General features: G+C 43.6%; 2 protein-coding genes across 2 annotated transcripts; one reads left to right on the top strand and one right to left on the bottom strand.

Annotated features, from left to right (window-relative positions):
- The first annotated feature begins 545 nt into the window (after positions 1 to 545).
- Positions 546 to 4,343, top strand: LOC309700004 (E3 ubiquitin-protein ligase TRIM21-like). The gene is made up of 2 exons (XM_082523324.1): positions 546 to 844; positions 2,415 to 4,343. The coding sequence occupies exon 2, from the start codon at positions 2,424 to 2,426 to the stop codon at positions 4,092 to 4,094; it is 1,671 nt and encodes a 556-aa protein (XP_082379450.1). The 5' UTR covers positions 546 to 844; positions 2,415 to 2,423; the 3' UTR covers positions 4,095 to 4,343.
- Positions 4,344 to 7,008: 2,665 nt separating this feature from the next.
- On the bottom strand, positions 7,009 to 10,546 carry LOC309703206 (CST complex subunit CTC1-like; the record flags this gene model as incomplete). The annotated part of the gene is made up of 5 exons (XM_082527918.1): positions 7,009 to 7,687; positions 7,754 to 7,874; positions 8,573 to 8,729; positions 8,836 to 8,954; positions 10,415 to 10,546. The coding sequence occupies 5 exons, from the start codon at positions 10,544 to 10,546 to the stop codon at positions 7,596 to 7,598; spliced, it is 621 nt and encodes a 206-aa protein (XP_082384044.1). The 3' UTR covers positions 7,009 to 7,595.
- Between the last annotated feature and the right edge of the window lie 4,315 nt (positions 10,547 to 14,861).

Raw genomic sequence — 14,861 nt, 5'->3', positions numbered from 1 at the left:
ATCCCTTCTGTATACTCTGTATTTATACATGTGTATATTATTATATATGTATGTATATATTTCAGCTCACATTCTGTGACTTCTGTCGGTGCTGTGCTATTAGAACCCACCCGAGGAACTAATAAAGTTTTATCTAATCTAAAAACTTGGTGTAGAAGTGCAACAAACGGAAGCCGGCTCATCTGATGCTGTGACGCTTGAAAAGGATTTGCGCACCTACATCATTATTTACGGTTTAAATTGTGCTGCCTTCAGGTGCACCTGGTAAATTCAGGAATCTCTACTCCAAACCACAGCAGTTAGTCAGTTAGTTAGTCACACAGTCAGTTAGCTTTGTATAAACACGTGTTAGAAATGTTCTTCAATCAGCTCTTTTTACTCTCATTTCACAGCCAGTACTTTTTTACTTTTACTTGAGTAAAGAAGTTGAATTAGTACTTGGAGTATTTTTAACAGTAGTACTTCTACTTCAGTACACACTGTGTGTACTTTTACCACCTGTGTCTGAGACCTCCTTCAGGGTCCAGCTGAAGCTCTCAGTCTGCTGTGGAAAAAGGAAATCCAGGTGAGTTTCTCCTGATCACCTGAGGCCGTCATTACTGTGTGAACCCACACACCACTCCTCACTCCTCCCACCCGCTGCACACAGTCACTGAGTACAGACCGGCTGATTCCTGTAAAGGGAGAGGCAGGAAGAGGCGGAGCAACAGCTGAAAAACAAGAAGCCCAACGTCATTTTGCAGAAGTGAAAGTGTGAGAGAGCAGCAGCAGAGCTGCAGTCGAGTCCTGTTTGTCTCTAAAAGAAGATTCACTGGAGTCCATCAGGTTCCTCTCAGCAACAGTGGTGAGTGCAGCTGATCACACTTCCTGCTTCTACACAAATCTTCACTCTGTTCACTTCATCAGGACTCATCACAGTCACACTGGATCCATAGAAATCTGCTCATGTAACCACAGATCCACTGTAGGAGCATCGAGCTGCTGCTTCAGTCTCACTGTGGCTCTGCTCAGGACTGTGGACTCAGGCTGTGCTCTGGACTTCAGACTGACTCCACACTTCCTGGTTATTCATCACTTCCTGTTCCTCTTAGATTGATTCTGGATCTGATTGATCATAAGGATTACAGACGTGAAAACACCTATTTATTCTTTATTGATATAAAGCCTTTGATACTGTAAACCAGCAGATTTTGGTCAGTACTTCAAAAAGTCATTCACACATTTTACAAAGATTATCTGACTTAGTGTATCCTGTAAGAGTCACAGATGATCCTCAATCATTCAGAAAACAGTCGATGCTGCACTTTATAACTTTGTGTGGAAACATGAATCTCATTATTTAGACAGATGTGTTTGAATCATCCTGATAATCAGGCTTTAAACATGTCAGAGTTCCACACATCAGCTGTGATATTCAAGCTGACCTGGATCAAACATGTCATCAGACACAAACATAGATGATGCTGTTTAATCCCAAAGCTTATTTAAACAAACTGGAGGACAGAATTCCTCCTTAAATGGGATTTTGATCAAATCCACTGATCTCGTTTTCACACACAGGCTTTATCATGGTGGCTTCTTCTCTACTAACATCAATCTTTGATTTGGACAAACAAATATGTGAAACACAAAAATAAATCAATGTTTTCTGAGGATCCAGAATAACATGAATGATGTATCCCAGCGAGTGACTGGAAAAGTTCATCTTCTTCCACATCCTGAGTTTGTGAGGATGTTCCAGTATCTGTGAGAGAAAACAGGACAGTTTTTACTGACGCACAAATGGACCAAATATACAGACACCTCTGAATAAACATGTTCTCATCAATGCCATTAAAATACTGGATCAACAGTTAATAACACATTTCTGAGGTTTGTGATTCATCGTCCTCCTCACTGTCAGCTCTACTGGAACAGTCACTGTTTAATATTAATGGCTCGTTGATCTGGACGTACAATAAGAAGTATTCAGTCACCAACAAGGTCGAAGTTTACTTCACAGTGATTGATGGAAAATATCCAACAAACTGATTTATTCAAGTATACAAATGATCTGGATGAATCTTGGACCTTCTGTAAAACAGAGAAACAATTTCACATCTTTGTAACGACTGTATTTATCTTCATCCCCAAACGTTGATCCTGTCCATCTGGACGCTGCACTGTACAGCAGACACTACGATGTTAGGTTTGTGTTTGGATGAACCAGTTTGTGTCTGAGTGTGTTGCTGGGTCTCCACCAGTTACTCTGAGAACTGAAGAAGCTTCTCTGATGAAACGTCTTCAAGAAACTCAAAGAAGTCCAGACGCTTTTCTCTCCAAGCTCCTCAGACTACTGACGCTTGTTTCTCTCTTTGTAAAAATGAAATTTAAAGTGAATTTTGAATCAAATGTTTCTCTTCTTTCTCCCTCAGAGTGCAGACATGTCTGCTGCCAGCAATCTGCGATCTGAAGATCAGTTTCTGTGCTCCATCTGTCTGGATGTGTTCACTGATCCAGTCTCTACACCATGTGGACACAACTTCTGCAAAACCTGCATCAGTCAGCACTGGGACATGAATCAGAGCTGTCAGTGTCCCATGTGTAAAGAGACTTTCTACACTCGACCTCAGCTGAGGGTCAACACCTTCATCTCTGAGATGGTTGCTCAGTTCAGACGTGAAGCTCAGCAGAAAGCCAGCAGCAGCAGCTCAGAGCAACAAGCTGCCAAACCAGGAGAAGTTCCCTGTGACGTCTGCACTGGAACCAGACTGAAGGCCCTGAAGTCCTGCCTGGTGTGTCAGACCTCCTACTGTCAGACTCACCTGGAGCCTCATCTGACAGTGAAGCGTCTGAAAAGACATCAGCTGGTTGATGCTGTGGAGAACCTGGAAGGCAGGATGTGCACGAAGCACGATAACCTTCTGCAGCTGTTCTGTAAGACCGACCAGACATGTGTCTGCATGCTCTGCTCTGTTTTAGACCACAAGAACCACGAGTTTGTTCCTCTGAGAGAAGAATATGAAGGAAAGAAGGCAGAGCTGGAGAAGACAGAGGCTGAGATTCAGCAGATGATCCAGAAGAGACGACTGAAGATTCAGGAGATCACAGAGTCGGTGAAGATGAGTAAAGATGCTGCAGACAGACAGAAAGCAGAAGGTGTTCAGGTCCTCACGGCTCTGATGGAGTCTGTTGAGAGACGCCTGAAGGAGCTCATGAAGGAGATCGAAGACAAACAGGAAGCTACAGAGAAACAGGCTGAAGGTCTCATCAAAGATCTGGAACAGGAAATCTCTGAGCTGATGGAGAGAAGCTCTGAGGTGGAGCAGCTCTCACGCTCCGAAGACCACCTCCACCTCCTCCAAAGCTTCTCCTCCCTGAAAGCTGCTCCACCCAGCAAGGACTGGACAGAGGTCAGAGTTCATCCACCATCATATGAGGGGACTGTGGGGAGAGCTGTGGCTCAGCTGGAGGAGACAGTCTGGAAACCCATGAAGAAGAAGCTGTTTGAGGCTGAGCTGCAGAGGGTGCAGCAGCATGAGGTGGATGTGACTCTGGATCCTGATACAGCTCATCCTGACCTCATCCTGTCTGATGATGGAAAACAAGTGTATGATACTGATGTGGAGAAGAATCTTCCAGACAACCCAGAGAGATTTTCTGACTGTGTTTGTGTTTTAGGAGAGCAGAGTTTCTCTTCAGGCAGATTTTACTTTGAGGTTCAGGTTAAAGGAAAGACTGAGTGGATTTTAGGAGTGGCCACAGAGTCGATCAACAGGAAGGGAGACATCACACTGAGACCTCAGGATGGTTTCTGGACTGTAGGGCTGAGAAATGGAAATGAGTACGAAGCTGCTGCTTCCCCTCTCGTCCCCCTCTGTCTCCATCCTGGTCCTGAGAAGGTGGGGGTGTTTGTGGATTATGAGGAGGGTCTGGTCTCCTTTTATGATGTAGGTGCTGCAGCTCTGATCTACTCCTTTACTGGCTGCTCCTTCACTCACAGACTCCACCCATTCTTCAGTCCCAGTCCTAATGATGGAGGTAAAAACTCTGCACCTCTGATCATCTGTCCTGTCAATCAAACTGATCAACAACTGATTTTATTGGATGAATGATTGATTTTTCTTGAAGGGAACAAATGAACATATTGAGTGTAAATCCTCTACAGTCTCCATGTTTCTATAGAATCTGATCATCAGGACTCTGATTCACACTTTGATTCTCATGGAGTTTGATTTGAACAGAAGAAAAGTTGAATCAGGAAATGTTCCCACTGATGGAGACTCGAGCTGAAGAGCAAATATCAGAGAACAAATGTCCAAAAGCTTCATTTCCAATAAAGTTTGTTCAATGCTTTGAGTGAATCCAGACTCATGTGTGGCTGTTATACGGAGCATCAGAGTCCAGCTGAGTTATGTTGGATACAAACTGCTTATTTTGGCTCTGTGAGGAGTTTTGTTCACTGAAAACTGATGAGACGGATAATATTCAAAGAACTCTGTAGAGATTCATGCATCCATGTTCTCCACCTGCAGGTGTGGAGGAGAAAGGTGGAGCACAGACTGCTGCATCCTTCCAGTCACATCATTTTGATGATTATATTTGCATGTTGTGATGATTTGGGTTAAAGACAAACAGAGTTGAACGGCTGCAGTCACAGCATGAAGACGATGCTGAAGCTGAGCTGTCAGTGAACATGTTTCACTGTGATTTGATTTGAAGAATAGAAAGTGTGTGTGGCTGCTGACAGCTGCAGTCTCTGCTAGTCTGCATAACACACACACAACTTTCCCCCTGAGGCAACGATGCAGCAACAACACAACAGCTGCAGACACACACACGATTGTGCGCTCCCTTTCAGTCTGAACTCTCAAACACACAAACAAACTCTATCAATGTCGTACTGTTAAAGAACTCCTCCTTCTTCAGTAACAATGATTTGAGGTCTCTACCAGTGTCTCTTGTTTTGACCTTTGACCTCTTTATTCCTTATAACCAAAAAACCCTTTTATCTGATATTTTCACCTTATTGATTGATTATATATATCTATTATATTTTCTCACCTTATTTTGACCTTTGACCTATGTCCTTGTTAGCCTTGATCTTCCTTCATCAAACGTGAAATTTCTTTCACCTTTGAACTTCAAGCTTAAATCAAACCTTTGTTAAAAAGCTTCTTACCAACTTGTAATTCCAACTCTCTGCATTAAACACGTATCTTATCATATAAACACTGGATCACTGAGAGAACTTTAGGCAGAACCAAATGAAGCAGCTGACCTCGTCAAACTCACAGCGACAGTAACTGACAGTGAATTATTTTAATCTTCTTCATTGTATTTGTTAGAAACATTTATTTTCCTTTAATTGGACTTTGGTTAAGTTCAATCCGATGTATTAACCGACCTTTGAGGTGAAGTGCAGCTGCGAAGAACGCTACGGCAGGCAATGAGGTGCGTTTAATGTCGCTCTGTTAATTTGAGCGTCCATAAATTGAATGTCTTATTTTTTCTTACTTTATTATTGCTCATTTATTGGAGAATTAGGCCATTTAATCAAGATAGATTTTATGTTGTTGGTGGTAAAGATCTGGATGGATATTTTACTTTATTCTGTGTTTCTATTTTTCAGTTTTACTTTTCAAGACTTGGTGAATTGCCTTTTTCTACTTTTTGTTTAGTTTTGTTAAAATTAGCAGCAGTGAGAAGTGTTGTTGTCGGTCTTGAATATATTTGATGTAGCCCATACTGTTAAGGTAAGTGTCATGTTTTTAATTGTTAGTCTGATGAAGAATCTTTTATTTTTCTCCAAAAGTTGATTGTGTTTATCTGGACATAGTGTTTTTCAGGTCCAGCTGAATGCAGGTTTCCCCAGTCTTATACGTTGTGACAGCCACTATGGTGCGGTGTCCCTTTAAGACACCCAAGTCGAGGGTTGATGGTGTCATCAGTTTGTGCCGCTGCTCTCTCTCTCTGGGATTATGAGGACACGTGCCTGCACGCTTCTGCTTAACGAGGGACGGATTTACGTTTTCTTCTTGTTTTGTTTGCAACGCTTGGGTTGTATGAACGCTGGGCGTTATGTTGTTGAGCCGCAGCCGTTCAGCCGGGCTTTTATATGGTTGTTGAAGAAGGCGTATTAAAGAACCACCGTGGATTACCGATACCAGCGTGGGTGTGTGTTCTTCCGACTAGCCTGCTAGGTGTTTTGCCGCCTCCTCTCAACCACGCAACACAACCCAACGTTCCAACGTGTCAGGAGCATCAGCACAGCTGAAATGCATTTTTTCTACGCACCGCGTCTCTGTGGCTTTTAAACCCCAAAACACGCTACAACAAAAATGGGTCCACCCCAAGGATGGGGTCCCCCGGTGTAGTTTCCACTGTGACAGACTGTGGGCTTCCTCAGAGTGAGGCTGAGAGCGGCAGGCCCAGGTGGAGTCTGACCTGTGGCCCTTCAGATAAAGCTGAAAAAGGCCAATATATGATATTAAATATAAAATATAATTAAAAAACAACATCAGAATGAACAACGAGCTGCTGTTAAGAACTCCCGACGTCCAGCCAAGGCCCGATTGGTTTCTGTTTCCATGACAACAACAACCGTATGTGGAAAAGACCAAAAACTGAAGCGGTGAAAAAGTTTTGTTGCAGATTAACTATTAACTTTATGTTATTCATTGTCAGCTCGTGCCATCATTAAAGCATGTTAGAACACACATGTAGGATTTCACGAATCATCGCTCCTACATTTAATCGTATCCATAACAACTGTGTGTACGTGTTCGCTTTGAAAACATCACATTCTTTATGTTGGTTGGTTTAGACGAGTGATCTCCAGGATGAATGAGGGCAGAGGCCCGTTTCATGGAGACTGTTTAAGTGTAAACCTGGATTAAAAGCCACATTTGAACACCTTCATCAGAGGCTGTGACCATGTTGAAGGACTGATGCTGACGTGCTCTGACACTCATTAGCATAGAAAACAAAGTGGTGAAAGCACAGAGCCCTGAGGAGCTCCACTGGACGGTCTGTTCACAGAACATTTAATTATTTCACTTTTATTTACATGCAAAACAGCCTCAGAGAGAACAGCTGTTTCAGAGCTGCCAGCTTTATTGGAAAGATGAACTGAAATCCTAAAATAGTCCAATTCATGACAAACTGACACGGTGAAATGTTGCAGGATTCAAATGTGTCGATGGATGAACTCTTTCAGTATAAGATGCAATAATACAAAACACATGAAGGTGAGGAGGAATTCATTTAAAGTAAGTGTGATTTAAAGAGGACTGATTCTTTCCTGGTCAGGCTGAAGCTTTCACCGTCTGACCTCTGTAAACAAACCGAAACACGTTCAGTGTTTAGTTTTACCAATTAGGTTTCATGAATCACCATCTGAGAACGTCTCCGATGTGGGCGCCACTCACAGGGATCACTTCCTGTAGAAGGGTCACATGACCTGTTAAACCCAGAGAGCTTCGTGTGACCTCTGACCCTGATCACCAGCGTCAGGGTCAGTGAAGGTGAGATACCGTGTGACAGGAGGAGGAACAATAAAGTTTTATTTGTACGAACACGTAGAACAGATGAAGTCAGAACGAAGCAGGTGGAGCTCAGTCAGGGTGGAGGTGCAGACAGGTGAGCTGAAGGGGAGGAGCCAGTCTGGTCAGGAACTCTCTGTCTCCTCGAGTGAACCTCCTCACCTCTGAAACACACACACTCTGAAGGTTGCAGTCAGGGTGGTGAGGGTGGTGTGTGAGGGTGGGGTTACCTTCTGGTCTCTGGTTGGTGTGTTTCCTGCAGGTGAGGCTGAGCGGCCGAATCATGACATCGCTGCTGCACAGACACAACAGGAAGTGGAGGAGGAAGTCGTCAGCGTCCCCGTCACACACCTGAGACAGACACAGAGGTTATGTCTCTGCAGACTCACGGCTCGGCCCTGTGGAAACGTCCTGCAGGACGCCTGTTTCTCTCTGTGGTGGCCCCCCCACAGCGTCCCCACCGTGCTTCACTGTGTGGACGCTGTTCTTTGGGTTGTAGCTGCATCTTCTTCTCGTTTCACCTCCTCTGACCACAGGACGTTTCAGTCTTTTAACACAGCTCCACCTGTGGGTGGAGGGGCCCTGTGGGTTCTCCTGGTGTGACCCGAGTCCTAAATGCCTCTCGCTGTCCTGCCCCTCCCCTGTGGTCTCCACCCTCCATGTGGGAGGTGTGGCATTCACAGTCAGCCCTGATTACCCTCAGAACTACACCACCTGCTGCTTCATCAGGTCGAGTGGGTGGAGTCAGGGGCACGACCTGAGTCTCGCTGAAACACACGGCTGTAAGGCCCCTCCCTCCTGTTCACGTGAGCCCAGCGTGGGTCCGTCACACCTACAGACTTTTAAAGGTGGAAGTGGCCACGCCCCCAAACCAGTTCAGCAGTAAGGTGTGAGCAGACGGAGCTGTTACCAGGATGTAAACAGGATGTGCCCTTTCACAGTTAAAGCCTCATCTTAAATTTTAAAGACAAAATAAAGTTTAAAGACGACGATGAGCACGTGACTCACCTGTGACAGGTAAACATATACACCTGACAGGTGCTACTGACCTGGCTCTGCCCACGAGGGAAGACTCTGATGTGACATCTGACCCTGAGTGCTCTCTGAAGCCCCTCCCACTGAGCATCAGCCAATCCCAGCAGAGCACGAACCAGAGCAGCTGAGAACCAGACGTGAGCCTCACCTGTCCCGTCATCGATCACCAGCCTGATCGAAGAGCAGAGCGACATGGTTTGATCATGTGACTGTCACCTGACTCATCCAGGTGATTAACACGTATCAGCAGGTGAGCTCAACAGGAAGCTGCTCTTACTTTGCTTTGGACTGAAACACTGACGAGGTCGAGTGACACTGAGAGCTGCTGCAGCCCTGAGAGAGAGAGAGCAACAGGTAAACACACACACCTGAAATCGTGAGCAGTTTCCTCCAAAACTACACTTTACTTACTGCACCAACACTAACACGCCACCAACACGCTAACAACACATGAAGCACTCTGAGTAGGGGAGACCGGGGATAGTTGTAACATTTTTCACATTTCTGTCTGTAAATTGGAGCTCTTTTAAGGTAGTGGATTCAAAATGTAATGCAAAGTATTTACATGTCTCGGCTATTAAATAATGCAGCTATTTTCTCTGCAGCACAATTACCCATTGCATGGTATGGTCTCAAACACAAAGAGTGAAATGTTACAATTAACCCCATAGTCTGGGTTAGTTGTAACATATCCCGGGGTGAAATGTAACACAATGAAATAAGGGTACTAACAAAACATTGACATGTAATCTTTGTTTATTCAACACATGAATGCACTTACATCCATTCATGTAGCTGTGTGTGTGTGTGTGTGTGTGTGTGTGTGTGTGTGTGTGTGTGTGTGTGTGTGTGTGTGTGACAGAATACAGAAATCTAACTTTTGAACATATTCCAACCCCCCAAAAAAGACAAATTATGGAATTTTCTGCAACTGAATATTTCATTAATTTTGGTTGGTCTTCCTTGAGTTTGGCCTCATTGGCTCAGTGGGCATTATAACCGACAACTCTTGCACCAATTTTGAACATAACAATGAAGCTGAAAAAATGTAGTTGTTCACCAGCATCACAATTCCATTACTTTTTATCATGGCTTACCTTGGTGTGGTTTGCAAAGTGCTTCAGAAAGATGAGGAAATCTGTTTCTTGTACCCATCCTGATTTATTTCCACTACCAGTACTTCCTACTGGTCCATCTCTGACACAGTGGTCTGCATAATGTATGTGTGGGGAACACAAACAGTGGAGGAATTGTGTTGCCATTGGCATTAACCGCATATACAAAAGCGACCAGTGAACCTCTCTCTGCTGATGTCGTTGCCCCAACTTGTTTAATATAAGTTAAAGTAATAGTGTGGTAAGTTGTAACATCTGCATTATTGTTACAACTGACCCAGACTGTTGCTGTTACAACTGACCCAGACTCCTATAGCCATGAACTAGCTAACATTACAGCCAACGGCTAAAACATTAGCACTAAAGACTTACACAGAATATATCCCCATAGACATACAAATAACATAATTTAAGTTTGATGAGTTTAACTGCAAAGCAGATAATGCTATTAGAAATTGAAATAAAGTAGAAAAACTTACTTTTTGGCATACAAATTACTTTTTTTCGTGTTAAATTGTCTGTGTTTGACAAAATGTGCTGATTTTTCACATGTGATAGCAGAACTGAGTTGGGCATGCACAGGATGAGTCACATCATTTGAAACTTAGCCCTGATTGGAGAAATTGGAAATGTTACAACTGACCCACGTTACAACTATCCCCGGTCTCCCCTACTTTCACTGCACCCGAGAAACTGCAACTAAACACATCCTGTACACACTGTGTGTATTTTATGCAGTACCTGTGTGTACACGCTGCCACACAGCGAGCAGCTCCACTGCAGTTGCAGAAACAGGAAACACACCACGTGACCTTTGAGCTGTCCCACAGTGCACCTCTGCTTGCTGCTCAGAGCCCACTCACCCAGGTGCATGATGGGAGCAGGAGGAGGAGGCTGGGCCGAGCTGATAGAAACCAAACAAACAAATAAACAACAGCACGACAAACACATGAACTTTACCTGTAAACTTACCTGGTGTCTATGGTGGAGCAATGGACATGTTCTCACTTTCATTAGAATATTGTTTATCAAACGGTCTGACATAGATAAATGCAACAGCATGCTCATTGTTCTTTTCTTCAATACAATATCCTGTGTGGAGATTCAATAAAAATTAGTTGCGCACTATTTAATTGCACAAATAATCTGGCAATCAATTGCAGCACAGTAAAAAAAAAAAAAAAAAGAAGAAAAAAAAAGAATCATTTTTGAGCTATAACTTGTATTTTCCCAAAAGATTCCAGATACGAATCCAATGCCCATATTTAAAGGCAATATTCTACCCGAACATGTCTGTTAAAATGGTGCTCTCTAAAACAACTGAAGAACACAGACAACAGTTAATGGTGAACTAAATTTAAAAACTCAATCTTTTTCATTTTTACAAAACTCTGGAGGGATCTAAACGTACAACCCAGTCAGGACGCCTGCTACTGCTGTTTGCTCGTTTTTTTTGTTTTTTTTTATGGGCGATCGTTTTCAGGCTTCAAGCAGCACCATTATACCAACATTTCACATTCTAGACATTGTTTTAGGTGTATTTGACCAAAAGTTTGACTGAAAATTCATATGCAAGCTTTTTTTCAAGGCTGTGGTATTTGCCCGCAGACAATACCTTTCAGCTAGCTAAAACAGAATATTATGCTATCAGCAAGCAACATGGCTAATGCCTTTCACACAGCTTTGTCTCAACTCCAAAGAGCCACAGAAGTAAAAGCTCATAATAATAATTGAAACGATCTTTGAAGAAATGACTTACCAAGCATGGCAAACAACTCAAATATGTAGAGCAAAATGTTCTGAAACGGCTTCACTTCAGCTTCGATTGGAGCCTATGGTGCTGGGGCGGAGTCTGTGAATTTACTCTATTGGTGTCATAGCCCCTGTAGGAGTTCAGAGTTAAGAGGTCAAGAGTTAATGTTTCCATTGTAACACCTCCAGATTTGACATAGAAACACTAATTTTTAACACTTGATTTTAACTACTATCATTTTACACCTCAGAGTTACATTAAAAGAATGTGACTCTGCTTAGAGTAAAATTAACTCTACTTTAGCAAGAAGTCTACTAACACCAAAACATTTGACACTTTTGAATTTGCTGTGTAGCTAGGGAACTCAGTAGGTATGAGCAACAATAGCTTAGGGACACTTTCTCCAATAAAGAGGATTTCATCATCTGCAGTTCATGAAAAAAAAGTGCCACATTAAAAACAAATCAATAGATCCACAAATTATGGATACAGACTCTTTTCAGCTAAAGAGGTAAAGGTATACTTCATGCACTTATCAACATACAGTTTAAAGGCTTGCATTAGAGTGCATTGGTGCACAGTTGGGCACCTTTTATGAATTTTGTTATATAAATATGCTCAAGAGTCTATCATATGTTTGACATCCAGCTAAAAATTCAAATATATATATTTTTAAATCAGTAACTTTGCAAATTTAGAGGAAATGTTTTTTGGACAACAAATGAGTCACGTTTTAAAAACAGTTTGAATAATCTGCGCTGTCAGACAGCCATTTATGAAGCGCCGGCTATAACACACATGCTTACCGTGTGAAAGGACCGTGGATGTCTTGGAGCTGAGAACCGCGTTGTATTGTTGCTTTTCTCTTATGCATAAGCAACGCCGGTTGGTCATAAACACGCACACACAAAGCAACGCCAGCCTGTCAAAAACGCTCTGTGTGGGTAGAAAATGGTCTGCACCGGCACTGGTCTTGACGCGAAATGGCTAGGGTCTCCCGCTCTGAGGAACGCTTCATATAGGACCGGGTGCTTCCAAAAACAATAGATGGGGGGCCGATAAGTCTGGGGGGTGATACACCTGCATGGCATCACCTTGCTGTGCAAGTTTAAAACAATGAGGGTGGGGGCACGCAGTTGCTGAGCTCCGGTGTAACTGGCCAAAATAGGCCCAAGGGTCCGCTGTTGCTGCTACTTCAGAAAATAGGCGAGACCCTGCTCGACTGGTACATCTGCGGGGCTTTTACCTTGTCGAGGAATTACAAAAAAGAGCCGATACCGGCCACTTTAAACAATAGGTCGGGTCCCAGCTCGACTGGTACACCTGTTGGCTTTTACCCTTTCCTAAGGAATCCCAACAATTAAATGATATCCACGGTGGGCTTTTGTAATCCTGAGCAATTTCAAACAATTAACCGGCTGTTGAAAAGACAGATGGGGTTTGCGCGACTGGTTTTAGAAGTATCACTGCAGTAATTTATTTCTAAAGGGGCTGAATGTTATTTGTGACCACCTATTGTGTTAAAAACTAGCAGCCTCTGTCTCCCTCTTGGATCAACATTCCGAAATCCAGATTTTTAAATAAAACGATCGCATCAACCCGTGAAAGAAACCCCAGTAGATGCGTAAAAAATAGTTAAATTAAAACTAGTGGTTTGATTAAATGAATCACTTGTGAACAGGCTGAAATTGCCCGTACAGAAGAAATTCCCATTTTTTGCCGTTTTTGAAATAAAACGCAGCACCTCCCACAGGACACCCCGAGGGACACGGTCGAATGCCTTCTCCAAGTCCACAAAACACATGCAGACTGGTTGGGCAAACTCCCATGCACCCTCAAGTATCCTTGAGAGGATAAAGAGCTGGTCCAGTGTTCCGCGACCAGGACGAAAACCGCATTGTTCCTCCTGTATCCGAGGTTCGACTAGCGGACGAACTCTCCTTTCCAGCACCCTGGCATAGACTTTCCCAGGGAGGCTGAGGAGTGTGAGCCCCCTGTAGTTGGAACACACCCTCCGGTCTCCCTTCTTAAAGATGGGGACCATCACCCCGGTCTGCCAGTCCAGGGGTACTGCCCCTGATCTCCACGCAACATTGTAAAGGCGTGTCAACCAGGACAGCCCTACAATGTCCAGAGCCTTCAGGAACTCATCAACACCAGGGGCTCTGCCACCAAGGAGTTGTTTAATTGCCTCAGTGACCTCGCCTCCGGAAATTGGCGGGTCTTTCCCCTCATCCCCAGACTCTGCTTCCTCCTCGGAAGACGTGTCAGTGGGATTAAGGAGGTCCTCGAAGTATTCCTTCCACCGCCTGCCAATTTTCTCAGTCAAAGTCAGCAGCTCTCCGCCAGCACTATACACAGTGCAGGTAGAGCACCGCTTTCCCCTCCTGAGACGCCTGACAGTTTGCCAGAATCTCTTCGAGGCAGTCCGAAAGGCCTGGGAACGCCTTGGTGTTAAGCTGGAGGAGGTGGCTGGGGAGAGGGAGGTCTGGGCTTCTCTGCTTAGGCTGCTGCCCCCGTGACCCGGCCCCGGATAAAGCGGATGAAGATGGATGGATGGATGCTTGCATCACTGCAAGCTGACACATTGTCAGAATCACAAAATTAGTGTGATTAAAACACTATTACCAACCCTTTTGACTAGATGTAAATAAAAAGCATTCCAGCTTTGTTAAGGTGCACTGTGAACCAAAACGGCTTCCACCCCTCCAGGCAAAAACAAAGACTTGCTTTTAAGAACAAGTATTTCTGCATAACTGAATGTTGAGACACGCCAAAGTGATAAAAATAGTTTAAATTAAAACCCAGTTAAAAACACATGAACTCATATAACCCCTCTGACGCCCTGTGTGTTTCCACACATGAACGGTTGTCAAACCGGATTGGTTGGCAGCCATATTGGACTAGTGCCATCGTATTACTACTTGCGTTGTTCGTTTGTGTGTGTGGTTCATCTGTCTACGTCTCCCTGCATCTCCGTTTATGTCTCAAGGTTTCAGGTTTGTTTTATTCTTAGTTTTCCCAGTTTAGGTTTTGTCAGTTCTGCTCTTGCTACTGTTAGATTGTAATATTATTTTATGCCATGTTATACCCCTAACTAAAGATTGTGAATTATTATGTAGTTTTAGTTTGCATTATTCTCCTGAATTAGAAGAAGCTGATAACTATTGCATCAGTTAAACTGATTTGCATTACATTAGACTGCTGATTTATTGTGAATGAATGATATTGTTTTATGATGCATTATACTGCTGAGTTATAAGAAATACTGTTCGCAGAAAAGTCATCGCCTTATTTGTCTGATTAGAAGAGAACATGCTGGAGTTTTCTGCCCCATCTCAGTAGGAGCAGATAAACAGGGAGCCAAGGTCGTAGCTTAGGCGCTGTGTGAGAGAAAGCATGTGAATGTTTAGGCTTTTTATGATAAGGTGGAGG

Source organism: Aulonocara stuartgranti (genome assembly GCF_965226115.1).
Source record: "Aulonocara stuartgranti genome assembly, chromosome: 3".
Lineage (NCBI taxonomy): Eukaryota > Metazoa > Chordata > Actinopteri > Cichliformes > Cichlidae > Aulonocara > Aulonocara stuartgranti.
Note: the sequence above shows the minus strand (reverse complement) of the source record. Positions and strands in the feature narration are given on the sequence as shown.

What these genes read in the sequence shown, in the direction of transcription:
- LOC309700004 (XM_082523324.1), top strand. Translation starts at nt 2,424, where the DNA reads ATGTCTGCTGCCAGCAATCTGCGATCTGAAGATCAGTTTCTGTGCTCC.